Source organism: Glossina fuscipes, unplaced genomic scaffold (assembly GCF_014805625.2).
Source record: "Glossina fuscipes isolate IAEA_lab_2018 unplaced genomic scaffold, Yale_Gfus_2 61, whole genome shotgun sequence".
Lineage (NCBI taxonomy): Eukaryota > Metazoa > Arthropoda > Insecta > Diptera > Glossinidae > Glossina > Glossina fuscipes.
This window is the reverse complement of record NW_023998433.1, coordinates 3,822,615-3,838,270: the sequence shown is the minus strand read 5'-3', so window position 1 is coordinate 3,838,270 and position 15,656 is coordinate 3,822,615. Positions and strand designations below refer to the sequence as shown.

General features: G+C 31.0%; 2 protein-coding genes across 6 annotated transcripts in view; one reads left to right on the top strand and one right to left on the bottom strand.

The window, feature by feature from the left end:
* Nucleotides 1-3,434, bottom strand: part of LOC119637928 (integrator complex subunit 10) — a 42,105-nt gene extending 38,671 nt beyond the window's left edge. Inside the window, exon 1 of the mRNA XM_038034382.1 lies at nt 3,368-3,434. The gene's annotated coding sequence lies outside the window, so the exon portion shown is untranslated. The remainder of the gene's footprint in view (nt 1-3,367) is intronic.
* Nucleotides 1-15,656, top strand: part of LOC119637925 (protein MLP1) — a 55,693-nt gene that overhangs the window by 17,123 nt on the left and 22,914 nt on the right. For 3 of the 5 annotated variants that reach the window (XM_038034370.1, XM_038034369.1, XM_038034371.1), the window contains exon 6: nt 2,464-2,772. The exons of the other annotated variants lie outside the window; for them this stretch is intronic. In XM_038034370.1, the coding sequence (XP_037890298.1) occupies nt 2,464-2,772 (309 nt within the window). The remainder of the gene's footprint in view (nt 1-2,463; nt 2,773-15,656) is intronic. 5 annotated transcript variants of the gene reach the window in all.

Sequence of the window (15,656 nt, the reverse complement as noted above, 5' to 3'; positions counted from 1 at the left end):
CAAAATTTGCAGGTTGTTGGAACTGTTTTATTGTCACAAACTGCAGTCGATAAAATTGTAAAAGTTTCCACGTTTATTCTATGCGCAATCGCATAATACCCATACAATAGTTGAAAAAAGTCATTTAGCAAAATAGGTGCAGAAGGAAGCTTCAGACATGCCATAAAATATATATATTCTTGACAAGGTTTAGTAGAGTCCGTCCAAGCATGTCCATCTGTTCACCTACCCATCTGCATAATAGCTGTGGCAAATATTCCGCCGTTCGTAAAAGTGAAGGTCCACTTCAAATCTGGCACTATCCTTGAAAGCTCTGGCACTCAGGTGGGTATTGAAAATGGATTAGATCGATGAAGAAGACGTTTACAATACCACACATTCTGAAAATACCCCTGCTTTCTGAGTTTTTTGTTCATTGCTCATAAACTACAACAGATACAACGAGAAAAACTCCCACATATTTACTATGGACGATGCTATAGTACCTGTTTAAAAAAAAAGTCACGTTCACCTAACATTATAGAATATCGATTATTTAGTTTTATTTTGTTTTCTTGTCAAGAAATGTATCGGGTATGAAAGATTCAGTCACAGCCGAATATAATTTTTGTATATAATTGAATTTAATTAATAAAATTCCGCACGTTTCAAAGTTGAGGAAATTAGGTGAGTAGCATTGACATGTTACTCATTCATGCATTTATATCATAAATGACCGTTTTCAAGTGTTGCCTCAAAGCTTTTTCAGGGTTCAATTCCACAAACATATCGGAAAAGAGCAGACGTCTTTTATTAAAAAACTTTTCAAATGAATTTCTAAAAAACTCCCACTATAGTGTTGGAAAAGTAATTTTGCTGGAAATATATTATTGAGAAGTGATCTTGTTGCGGAACTAACATTTTTTGGAAACGTCACATTGCTCTTTTGCCAATAAGTAACGAAAATTCATTTTAATTTATATTATTACTAGGGCTTTGGATATATTTAAGTTCATTCTATTATTAAATAACGTACCACGCAATACAGTCGTAGTATCACTAATAAAACAAGGCAAAATTCGACTATTCATTAACGTAACTCCCATAAACGGTAACACATTCTTTCCAAAGCTTCTGTAACATTTCTATGTCTTTCTTATGGAATAATTTCTCAAACGCTTCAAAAAATGTTTCAGCTTTGGCGAGCACATTAGCAAACCTCCTCTCTACCTCGAAGGAACAGAGCCAATAACTCTTTTCAAATTTACTGCTTCGTGTGAACGTTATATTTTCCCATTAAAAAGCAATTCTTTTTTTTATCGACAAACGAAAGGAAGATTTTTCCATTGTTTTGAAAATTACAAAAGTAGCATCACTTCAACAGATACAGATAATCGTTAAAAAGGTTAGTGCTATCTAAAAATCATATGGATTCATTAATACTATGGAGGTCGATATGCTATTCTACCAACTTATCAATTGATATGTTATATTACGTATTATTTTAATAGTACAACATTAGAATGAATTTTAGAGCCTATGACTAAATCAGATAGGAGCTCAAATGCATCTTTTCAAATTTTATTGCAATATTTTTAAGGTAAGAACGTGTGTCAGGCTAGTGAGAATTTTAGTAAAATTTATGGTTTTTTTGATCGCGGTGATAGTCGTGGTGACACAACCTCTAGGCTGTAGACGCTTCCGTTGTTCCTCACTTCTTTCCTACCGTCACCTTAGCACATGAATAGGAAACATCGACTGAGTGATTGGCCATATAATCAAAAGAAGGTGTAATTGTAAAATTTCCGTTCAGCTAAATTAATTCCCAATCATAAAGCAACATTAAAATTTATGATTATAAAATCAAGGAATTAGTGTATGTAACACTTGCGCAGCAAAATTAAAAAAATTATTGAGTACTCGCTACCATCTGAAAAGGCACAACACAAAGGACAATTGTAAGCATATATACACGACAAAGGACCAACCTGGTTTGGAATTGGGTTATTAAATACTTTTTTATGTATTTAAATTTTCTAGTGCCGAAAACAAACTTGAATTGTTAATAGCAAAACTTTTAATTTTTTTTATATCAGCATATTAGGTAGTAAACGAAAAAAGAAGAACAATGAACATATTGAGGAGGCCGATAAGATATGTTATGTTATATTCAATTAGGCATTTATCTTAAATACTAAACAATTTAGACATGACTCATCAATTATTATGGCAAATCGAATAGCTTTTAGCTTTCTGTAATTTTATTCACAAGCATGATCCTTTCTTGGTAAAATTGTGTTATTATATAAAAAAAGAGGTTATGATGCTGTGCTAACACGCATGTTTTTCTTTCTGCATTTTTTTTTTTTTTATATCCTTCTGCATATTTATGACAATATCCATGGGCCTATAAACAATATCAATCCACTGTGCTAACTCCCCAAAATGTACAAATCCAAAATACTAAACGTTCAAAATAAACAGCGATCCATAAAACTTAACAGTAGTGTACACAATAGCATTACTGATATGGATGATGTGCCAGACATAGCTGCTCGGAGTGAACCGTTGGCTACAACATCGAAGGAATTCCCGGATCATCGTAATAACAATAAAGACATCAATAGATCATCGCTGATCATTATTGATCAGGATGAGTTGTTAAACAGTGTTTATGTTAACAATGAAGCGCAGGTTATACAAAAAATCATAGATGAATATGAAAGTCGATTACAAGAACAATTGGCTTTAGCCAAAGCGGACATTGTATATGAACTGGAGCAGCAAATACAGGTGAGTGCTGAGATGAGATGAATAACATCTATGTCGTTTATCCTTATCGCATATATTCTCATATATACTTAACGTTGCCTTGCTTGCCTTTCTTTCGTTTCGCTTTAATTTTATTTACAATTTTTTGCCTTCCTTTCTTCGTCTTAATGCATGATTAACTTTTGGCGTTTAGAGCTTTTTAGAGTTTTTTTTAAATTTTATTTTAATTTTTTTTTTGGATGCAATATTAAATAAATAATTAATTTAAAGTATGGATTCTCTACGCTATTATTGGTTGCTCTCTGTTATACTTTAATAACAAATTCTAGTTAAATGTGTGGTTCTGAGGTAAGCAATTTGAGCGTAAGAGGAAACGATTGTCGAAACAACGAAACTAGTATATGATTATGATAATACTAGGGTTGAGAAATCATGTTTACTCAAAGACAATGTATCATTTGTTTATCATTAGTTTACGAAGCTGACTGAATTGCCCCATATAAACTCGAAGTAAGTTAGTCAGTATTAAGTTTGTTTTAATATTAAAAGCGATCTAAATCAGATTGAGAAAAGTAAAAGTGTTTTCACATCGATTAGTAATGATAATTGAACTTACCTGGTCTTTTTGCAACCTACATCGCTCGTGGTTAAGTTTGTGTTGACTTATTCAACATGCAGAAGCGCCTAAGATGGATGCACATTTTATTATACCGATCGATTCAGAATCATTATTTAAATCGATCTAAGCCTATCTGTCTGGAGGACGAACGCTATTGAAAATGTTTCGACCACTCCTCACAGAAAGCACTAGTTTAAAAAGTCGTTATATGGAAAAAATTGCAATTTTCAAAGTTTCTCGACAAAAGTGACCAAATAACAGTATTTTGGAATTCTAAATTAGTACGAAAACTTTGAACCGGCTGGGCCCATTTTTCGAGCCCCTTCCCATTTAGCGAAAACTAAAGTTCATGTGACAAAAAGGTGCAATTTTCAATGCTTCATAATGAAAATCAGATCATGATAGTAATTTAAGACAAAAAAATTAACTGTGCCAAATTTGGACAACCCACGCATGATGCTGCCAATATTCGATACTTCATTATATATCTTCGTTTCATCTTGCAATCGTACACAATAATTGAAAGTTCTATCATTTCATTACATTGGCAATAGGCATCGACAACGGTCCAATGAATGTATGTCTCAAGATTTGATCTTGGTTTTTACGATGGATGACTGGACTTGAGGAAATGACAAGACCGTGATTCTCTCGTGTGTATTATATTTTACCATCTGTATGTTCAATTTATTTACAATAAAATAACTCGGTATCCTATAATGATCAGTTAGACGATTTCTGTAACGCATTCGCATTTTTGTATGTTAAAAAGAGAATAGCATGAAAGAAAAAATATAATTTATGACTTTTTGTGCTTAAAGGTCGAATCAAAAATTTTGGACAATTTCGCTGCTGCGCCCTATTCCTGAGCAGATCATTTACAAAGAGTTCCTTTTTTTATGTATATAATAATTATATGACTCTCCCGAAACACACACATGCGGTTTTAAGGGCGATAAAATGTTAAACATATGAAACCTAATGAAATTTATTTCACAATAATTCGTAAAAACTCAACAGATAGGTCGAAGATACCGAATGATTATCAAGGAGTTCTAATTTCACATTTTTGGTCGGCAGAAGTAATTTCGCATTAAAAATGTATATTGAATGCCGTATTGGTAAAATTAGGACGAAACGGAACGCCCGAAATTTGAGATGATCGGATTCATTCTGTAGCAGAAGCCGTAGTGGAGATTTAAATGATGCCATATTTAAATGTAGCTTTTTTTTTTCTTAAAGAGTGTACCACTCTTGAAAACTTTAGCATGTTGTTACAGTTTTCAGTGTAAAAATCGCTTAATAGGCACGCCCACAATGTTCCAAGTACTTTGTAATGTGTGAAGTATTTTTATGAGATAGTGACTACAAAAAAAAGAAGACGACTTAAGGCGGATGTAAATTTATGATGTCTTTTCTATGACGTAATGTATTTGTTTACCGACATAAATTCAATGTAGACAAATTGTTATTTGAAATTTTCTTTTTGAAAATTCTTACAAAGAAAATTTTTGTGACAAAATAAATAAACAAAAGCGTTTCAGTTCACACGCGTGTGCGTCTTTTCGAATAATTTTGTTTACGCTTTGCCTTATGTATATTTATAAACGAATTTTGGTCTCTATTTTCATACATACAAACGCACATTCGTTTTCTTTTTATTTTTTATGTATATTCTTTAACGAGAACGAAAGTTAAAGAGAGTCTAGAGCTAAATATAACATTTTTTTAAACGAGTGCTAAAAAATGATTTTTCGAATTGTATTGAAATAGAAATTCATTCTAATTTGGTTCTTGGTCGATTTGTTTGGTACCACATTGTTGAGATGATTTTACATTTACCATGAGGAAATCGCACCATTTAAGTGGTTTCTTCCGCACAGCTAAAGTTCATTACCGCCTTAGGTAGGCGCATTGGTAAATATAGAGAAAATCTATGCTAATGATATATTTTTTATTGATTTGTTTGTGACCATTTAAATACATAAACTTGTGAAGCCATAAATAAATCTTCGTTTTCTGGTGGTTTTTCAATTATTTCAATTATTTGTAAAATTAAAGGTAAGGTCAAGATTAGATTTTTGGAGTTTAGTATGTTATTATAGAGCTTAAAGGAAGAGTAGAAAGACAAAAGTGCATTCAAATGATAGGGAAACGACAATTTAATGGTTTTAAATGCTTGGTTGTCCAAAAAGTCTTGTCCTTGAACAAATCAATATTTATATGAAAGTTTTCAACAAAAAATTGAAAATAATATTGCGAATTCACATCTGCAATCAGCTTATGGACGGTTTTTGAAATTGTGATATATGGTCATAAAAAGGGGATATTTCGTTTTCTCAAGGCTCTTGATGCTTATCTAATGTTTAGAAAACTTTGCAGATATTGCAAAAACCATGGAAAATTTGGCTAAAATCTTCGATTTATATTTTAAATTAATTAAAATTGATAATAAATACCTACCGAGGAAATATATGAGAATTGCAATCTTTTTTTGTTTATTTTCTCTCCCTCTCTCTCTCTTTCTCTCTCTGTTTTATAACTCCATATTGCAGAGAGATTACTGCACATAGAAGCTTATATTGATTGACACTAAGTATGCATTAAAGGGATCTGTCGCATTATCATCATTTGGGAGAATTTAACGTATATCGGAGACGCTACATGCGTTCTCCATATTCTTGATTGACATAAGATTGTTAGTAAATTCGGTTTCCTCAATGTAAGATTCATGACTTGACATATTAAAAAAGGAAAAGAAAGAAAATGAAAATTCCGAACTTATTATACATATGCTTGGCTTCATCTCATCATTTAAGATTGAAAATGGCCGAAGGTTTGAAAAGATAAAAACAACCAAAAGAAAACTTGAAACTCCAATACAATTCGTCGCGCAGATTGCAGTGTGAATATATTTCCAATCGTCCCATAAGAAGCGCTCGCTAATACAAAAAAGTTACGAAAGGCATTCTTGGTCATACACCCGTCTTTTTTAATATTCAGTTATATTTTTTGACAAAAATTATTATTTTTATTATTTCATATATATATTTTAATTTATATAATTAAATATAATAAAGTGTAGAGAGTTTAAAAAGATCAAGGTTGGAAATAAAAAAAATAATCAAAATAAATAAATAAATTATGAAAAGTTAAATTAATTTAAATAAAAATGTTCTCCAAGAAATTCCCAAACTGTTATTTAAGAAAGTGACGATTGTATGAAAAACGCATGTATCTTAAAACCTGCTTTACATCTTTTTCGTTTGTTGCTTTATTTTTATACACTATACCACTTGTCGTACAGTGTATATTAAGTTTGTGAGAACGTATGCAACACCTAGTAGGACTTGAAATAGACCCAACTTTTATTATACCATTTGATTCGGAATAATTTTCTGAATTGATCTAAGCTTGTGCGTCCGTCTGTCTGAATGATATCTGCCCTTGTATTCTTCTATTTAATCTACAGGTCACAATATTCGAGAAATTTTTCAATAAAATTTGGTTCACTGACCTACTTTGACCCAAGACCGAACGACGACTTTTCCGACCATTCGCCAAAATAAGACAATTTTTAGAATTTCGCGGCAAAAATCGCTTAGTAATAGTATTTTGGCATTATAAATTAATCTGAAAACTTTAATTTACACTCCTTGTCGCATAACCGTTCCTATGGAAACTGAATCTTGATATGGTAAAACGGCCTAATTTTCAACACTTCTTCATGAAAATTCTAGGCCTACTATTTCAATCCCAACCCTCATAAGAGTTCTAATGAAAAAAGCGTCTTTATGTGCCAAAAAAGTCTAATATTTAATATTTTGTAATGAAAACTTTTTCTTAGAGAATGTGAATCACATAAGTTTATTTTTTGCACCGTGTTATGTGTAGTATCTCTCATTTCTTCTTTACTCTGGTTTTTTATGATGGGAACAATTGCAAAATAATAGTATGTTCGACAAGTAAATTAAGTTTACTGAATTCAACGTGGACCTTTTAGGCTATCCTTTAATATGAGGCCTTTCATGAAAATTATGCATTCAAATTAAAATAATGTATAATTTTTGGATGTATTATAACGAAAATGACTATGTTAATTGAAATCGTGTAGGGTATTTAAAGATCGACCTTGTGCGACTATAGCATTCGTGGCAAGTGTATTTCATTTAATATCTAAACGTTAAGTCTTTGCGTAAGAATTTTTTTAAAAGTATGAAACCGTACTATAGATATTCGGATTCGGAGGATTCGATTCCAATAAATTTGATTTTCCTATTTTTACCATCTAGATTCGTTGAAAACCTCTAAAATTATTCTTATCTTTTCGGCTGTATGGATATTTGCGAAAAACGTTTCTGAGAGACAACTTTTAATTGTTTTTAGTCTTTTTTTTTCTTGTTGTCTTAAAATATGGTCCCTTAATTCATTCAAGAATGATATGAAAAGATGATTGTGGAACGAATCGAAACTTTACATAAGTTAAAAATATGATTTTCCGAATATCGGCGCACGCACATATTACATGTATTGTACTGGAAGCACTGGAATATAACACGTATCACGTATGAAAATCACGTATGAAACGATCAATGGAATTTTTAGAATATTTCTGCTGCGCCCATAAAAGTATTGAAAGCTACTAAACTGATTGTGGAGTGCAGCGATCGCAGATTAGGGGTGAAACAGGCGTGCGTTCGTTGGGTCGAATTGATGCTTTAAAGGCGGTTGTGTGTTAAGCCATAATTTTCGTACTTGCAGTACGGTTAGTTTGCTTTGAAATTTGAACTCTTCAGCTCAAAAATAAAGCTTCTTATTATGTATCCTTCGCAAACATTGCATATGGTATCAATAAATATCGTATCTCTTGCTGTGCCGAGTCTTATTAGAAATAGTATGGAAATATAGTAAAGTGTGTTAGGGCGTTCAAATTTCTTAATAAAATATCTAAGTATTAGCTCATGCAGAAGGTACCTAAATTGACACGAGAAAATACGCACTTGTTGTAAGTTAGAAATTATTGAATTAATATTCACAAGTTTTGAAATCATAAACAGCCTTGTAAAAATTGTGCACTCCAAGTTTTTTAATTGAGATCCAGAAATTTTAAATCGGAAATTGTAAGTCGTGGATTGATCATCATAATATAAATTTTGAACATTTTGAAATTCAAGCGAAATGTGAATTGGAAATGGGGACTGTTATTGAAGAGTAATAGACTTCGGCCGTTTTGACCATCGTGAGCTGAATTTAAAAAAGAGATAAAAAAGTTAAATTTCCTTAGGTGAAAGCAAAGTTTGCAAATTTGAAATTCAAAAATTTTCAACTGAAAATCAATAATCGCAGAAAAACCATGAATTAAATAATATTCAAGAATTGTAAGCTACAAACAAAATTTGAAAAATAGTGTAAACTTATTTATTTATTTATTTAAGTTGCAAATGATGTATATGTTTGTAATGAAAATTTCAAGTTTACCTAAGAGAGGACTGACTCTGAATGAATGGTTACGTTAGAGAAACTTTCCAATATGTCTATGAAATAATATTTTTTAATTTTTTCTTTTGTTGTTACGTTTTTATAATACATGCTATATAATAATATGTAATAATATATAATATATATCATCCTATCATATATTTATTAATAATTATTTGGCGATCCTTATCGCGGATAGTGTGTTTTAAAAATGATGAGAACAACATCACTTATTGCTCTCTTAAAATTTAATGATTCGCTCTTGTTAGCTGTTTTAGAATATTTTCAATATTTTACGAAACGTTCCATTTAAGTCTTCTTTCTCTGCAATTAACGCAGATCAGTCGGTCGTGAGGATTTCAAACGTTCGTAAGTGCGTATGCGTAGAAAAATTACTTTGCTAGCGGCTTCTGATGTTTCTTGCTTTAATATATAAAGAAACAACATTTGTGTATGTTTAGAAAGTAAATTTATTATATTAATTGATGTGCAAGAGTGACAATAAAATCTAATTTGAAGACTCGCGTTTGTGTAAGTGCGTGAATTTAAATTAAAACCGTAACGATCATATTGCTTTAAATTTTTATTTCAAAATAAACGAATAAATAATAAACCATATAAAATATTGTGACATTTTTGTTCATTTTGGTAAAAAATTATATCAAATTTGTTTTTATTATACCTACCACTGTATGATGAGGGTATACCTATTTTATTTTTTTCTTCCATAATATGTCTAACATCTAAAACCAAGCTTTACAGATCCTATAAAGTACATATATTCTTGATCAGCGTGAAGCTCTGAGTTGATTTAGCCATGCCTTTCCGCTTATGTGCTTGCGTGGTTTGTGTTGTCGGCACTCTTCTGATCGCAATAATGAAGATATCAACTTCAAATTTGGTCGAAACATTGGAAGTTTCTGCACACAGGCGGGTATTAAAAATGGGCCAAATTGGTCAGAGCAGAAGTGTGCAGTGAGACCAATCGTCCGCGCCCACGCCAAGTTACAAGTCATTAAATTAAACTTTTTTGACTGTTTTGAGGTTTAATATTTATTTATCTTAAGGCATACAAGATAGAACGGTTAAAACTCTTCAAACGAAATAGATTAATTGTAGCCCTTTGTACTCCGAGTGTTTTTTTATTCAAAAGTGCGACAACTCCGTGACATTTTTGCGTTGGAGCATCTGAAAAATGAACTTCTGTTGTACTAAAGAAAAAAAGATCTGTTGTTATAAATTTATTTATTTAATTAACGTAGTTTGTGATACAAGAAATACAGTTTGATATTTATATTTTGTAATTCAACTTAGTGTGATATTTGTGAAAACAATCTCCCATATGAATCCGTGGCTTTTTTGCACATGTGTCACAATATTCCGTTGTTTCTCATCTTCCGGCATTACCTTTGCGCTTAGACCATACTATACAGTCCTTTTTTGTACCTCTTCGCATTACATGAAGTGTTCCATTTAACCTGTTTGTATACATATTTCCATCCCCCAAAATAATAACTTTCGCCACCAGTTGAGAGATTTTCTTAGGAAGCAATAAAATAAGTTGATCCATATTGATAAGCCCGATCTACACCACCCATTGAATGTGTGTAGTCGAGCACTACGTTAGATTTACTGACTATTACTTATAGAGTTAGTGCAATGAAAGCATATGGCGCAATAGCGGTGCCTACGGAGTGCAAAGGGTTAAAATGAATATGATAGACACCGCGATTAATTTTTTCTTAGTGATATACCAGCGATACGGATAACAAATAAAAGAACTTGGAGAGTAGAATGCGAAAAGCATGGTGGTAGGTATGCGACATTTGGCCCCCGCCGAATATAACTTTCTTAATTGTTTTTATTTCATTTTAAAGAATTTTCTTATAAATCAATTTCTTTTTGCTCTTTTTATATTTATATTATTGTGTGTTTTAACAAAATGTTTATTACGTTTGAAGAGACTTTTCGATTTAATGAGATATAAATCAATAAGCGGAATGCTAAATTGAATGTTATAGAAAAATTATTATTTCGGTAAATGTTTCTTTAGGGACTAGAGACACGAAAATGTAGCGGAATTTAAATTTTGAAAAGCATGCCTTAAATATCCTCTTACAATTAATATAATCATATTTCAATTGTCTTCATTTATTCCTTTAACTATCAACGCTCATATTTAGCTGAGCATTTTTTTCTCATGATCTACAATCTGCGCAGTTCTCAACACGTACATAAACTTGCTTTTAATTTAGGCATGGCAGAAAGACACAAAGGCAGGCAGACAGAAAGATTCAATACATAAAACTTTTTTTACATAGGAAAATACAATGCAGTGCTTATATTAAATAAGCAAGAAATTGATTGCATCAATTTATTATTCATTTGTTTCTTAAAAATAGCTATTATTCTAAGTTGGAAATCATAATAATGTTCTTTTCAGCTTGTTTGTTTAATTAATTTGAAAAGTCGTTGAAGTTGACTTAGAGCTTTTTTCATATTTAATAAAAAAGTTAAAAAAAAAGTGTTATATTAAATCTGTTATGCTTCGGGTAAGTTATATCCCATCATTGCCTTTTGCATATGGCAGCGCACTTGTTTATAAACACTACTACATATCTTATGTTATGTTATAGTTGTATACAGTAAGTTTCATTATGTTAATTACATTATGTTAATTTTAATGCATTCTAAAATGTTTACATTACAACCGATCGATCGTAGAGGGAATATAAATTCGTTTTGGTTTATATATATATATAATATATAAAATAATATAATATAAAAAAATGTATATATATATAAACATACTTATATATATATGTACATATATATATAAAGAATTTGTATACTTTATGGGGTTTCTGAAGCTTGTTTCCGCGTGTTATAAAGTTATTGAAAAAATAATTAAATTTTGATACACTGTAATATTGGGTAGGCGCGTTAAATTTTTTTCTATTTTTGTACACAGTTGCTACAGCATCGCCAATAGAATATGTGTTCAAATTTCTGTATTTGTTATTTATTTATTTGTTATAGTTTATGAGTAATAAGCAAAAAAAAAAACAATTTTTCATTACTTTTGAAAAATGGAGGTCTTCTCAGTTTACGTGTTGCTGTGGGCGTGACCATTGACCGATTTTCCCCATTTTCAACAAAAGCCTACGTGTAGGAAGTTCCAATGTTTCTGGCAAATTTGAAGTCGACAGTTTCATTTTTCCGGCCAGGAGAATGTTTACAATAGACATTACACAGGCATGCTTAAATCGATTTAGAATTTGATGCTGGTCGAGAATATATATCCTTTGTGGGGTCACTGAAGCTTCCTTCTGGGCTTTGCAAACGTTTTGACAAAATAAATATACCTCTCATCCTTAGGTGATGGGTATAAAAAAGTAAAATGAGAAAATGAAAATTTTTGTCTTAAGTCTGTAAATCTTTCTGTTAAACCGCAAAGCTGTGTGAGTCTAATTAATTGGACACTCAAAAACCTGACACAAACATAGAATACGTTGCGATTTTTCCATAACTCTTTAAGATGGTAAATATAGAAGATTTATTTTATGAAAATGCAATGGCATAGCTTTGCTTGTTTTCGTTACTTTCTCTCTCTCTCTATCTATCTATCTATCTATCTATCTATCTCTCTCTTTCTCTGTCTGAAATTGCATCTTAAATTAAACCTAAGGGTTCATTAATTAAAGATTAAAATTCAACTCTATTATCACTATTTTGAGCTTATCATTCAATACGTTACCGCAAAAAGAAAAGCACAAGCCATAAGAGTATAAACCATCGAGAATGTATTGAAAGCAAAACCATTCTTCTGTATTGTGTTTCATATTTTCAGTGCAGTTTTATTTGAAGGAAATGTATATGTATATATATATAAATGCGAGTATAACAGATAATGTCCGAGGATACATTCCTATGCATATCTAAGAGTTGTAAAGGAATAGTAGGTAGAGAATGTAATAATAATAATAATAATAATAATAATAATAACTGGTAATATAGACAGTGAACAATTGTTACCCAATAGTGAATAGTGATGTAAGAATAATATAAATGCTGAGTAATGGATAATGTACGGCAGATAAGCAAGAATACCGTAAACGTTAATTATTCGAATGACAATTCAAAGTCTTAGTTTTCTTGATAGTTTGCACAATAGCTTGCATTTCAAGCATTCTGTAACATTCTTGATTGCCAGAAAACCCATTTCAAAACTCGCTCTTTTCCATATTATTGTTTTTGTAGACATTTAGGGTTTATTTCATTACATTGTACGAATCGATCTACTAGGAGAAATTGCAGAAGTTTGGGGGAGATTGGGAAAAGGTTCAAATATACTCAAAAGTCAATATTTTGTTAATATAATGAATAATCCTTTACTTTAGTAAAATATGCCTATGTTTGACGGTCAAGATATTATTCAAAATAGGATAAGTTTTATCGATGTTTGTATAAAAGAGAAGAAACAAGCAATTATTAATGCGCACGTTTTTACTCTTGGAAGTATTTGTAGATCGTTTAACGGCAAAGTGGAATAGTGGAAGGAAGCGCTCCCACAAATCAATATTTTCTTTTAATTGACCATTGCAGAAATTTTTATCTCAAGCTGCAGTTAAAATACTAAAGTAATCGGTTGCAAAGTTAAGAACCCAACGATGCGATAAATAACGTCTATAAATGGAGCATCGAGGAAAGCGGGGTTAAAATTTCAAAAGTCTACTTCCAATTTGCAATCGCTCTTATTCGCGTTTGTATCAAAATATGCATAAATATTTTTGTTTTAAGGAATTTGTACGGGAATTCTGTATGGCCTACTAGTTGCCATTTTTTCTATTCTAGTACAAAGGTTTATTGTTGCGTGTTCTTATATTTATTTTATTTTAATTTTCTTCCAAAAAGCGTTTTATTTACATATTATAAATAAACCGAAGAGAAGAAAAATATGTTTGCATGTGGGTGTGTATGAAAATTTTGCATTTGACGCACACGTATACAATTTATAAATGTATATACATGTATATAAATATGCATGCAAGTATATATAAGGTTTTAATGTTATTTGTGTTTGGAGCCTTTATGTACATTCATTACTTCGCATAATGTTTCGATTTTAATTTTATTTTGGACGAAAATGTACAGTTTTCACTGCATGCATTCCATTTATGTTACATACAGAGCAAGAGAAGAAACAGTCAAAAGAGAGACCAAAAGATTATGTTCGCCACAGAGATATTAAGTGACGTTGAGATGAAAACTTTTTTTTTTTTCTTATAATTTATGAGACGAGAATTTGCTTAGTAAATAAATTTCATTACGGACTTTTGCGTGCAATAGAATAAAAAAGGAGACATAATTTACTTATTTGCTATATGGAAAAAAGTACGTTTTTAAGCTTTCAGTTAATCTATGTATTTCACAAGGGAGAAATGAACTATAAATTAGTATTCATATCATTTTTCATAATAACATCAACTATTTGTTATTTGCTGTGGTAAAGACAAGAGAAAATATGAAAACCGATATTTATATCAAGAATAATAGACATGAAAGGAGAAAATGTATTCAGTTTGATAGCTATTTTAAATTGTGGGTCGGTTCATCGTTCTTGATATAAAGTTAACTTGATAGTAATTTCAATATGTCACCCGACAACAATTTTACGATCGAAAAATTTTTCATTCGATAGTCACAAAAATGCATACTTTATCAACAGCTGTAAACTCTCTACTCGTTACGGCGAGTCTTCAATCCACAGCTATCACAGTTTAGTTTTATTTTTATAAATTTCGTTGCAGTCTTCCATCTTATAGGTGAGACCAATGCACATTTTTCAAACAAAAAGCTTTCTTATTGGCTGAAAAGATACTTTATGCCCCTAGGATATGTGAAAAAGAACTCATGTAACTTTAACCTAACTCGTTATTGGATATGAGGCTGAAAGCTATTCGAAAGATTTCAATGTCTCAACCAACAAGTTCAAGGTATGAGAAGATGTTTTTGAATATGTTTATGAATTTGGCTATAGAATTATATATTTTTTCGCTAACATGTAAAGTGTAAAACGGGCGATCTATTTTGATGCCAATGAAGATTAGAAATATGCATATTTTTAAGAGGATGCCGGTGATGCAAATATTTGACAATTGAAATACATTAGCTGTTGGGAATGTAATATGTAAGAAACTTGTAGTCATTTCTTGAGCACCTTTCTCACCGGTTGCGTCAAATCTACTGTAGGTAGTGCTTCGTTGAATTAATTATCTTAACAGGAGGGATTCGTTACAATTAATGTTCGACACTTTATACGTTTTAACATACGTGCGGTTCTGAAAATAACACGATACAAATTATATTTATCGGAATATTCGTACACATGATAATAAGACGAACGCTAAAGACTTGTTGATTTTAAAAGGGATTGTCCCCCGACACTGATTATATTGCACGCAGTGGGCGCTTAAAACAGTTAATAACACCGAAAAACATTGACAAAATCGTAACAATTGTTACTGTCGATGATCGGAATGTGTAGTTGTAAGAAATAATTGATATTCTAACGGTGTCGAAAGGCACATAGTCTTGAGATGAATCCGTAGACCAAATGTGAAAACAGAGATAATCCATCTAAAATAAAGCTTAGATACCGCAAGCGTAATTAAAAATTAAAATCTTCTTTAATTTTAATAATTCAACATTTTTAATTTGCTTAATTTTAAAATTTTTTTTACTTTTTTTTTTTTTTCCCTTTTTTTTTTTTTAACGAATACTAATTGTTGGCTCTTAATTTTCTAAG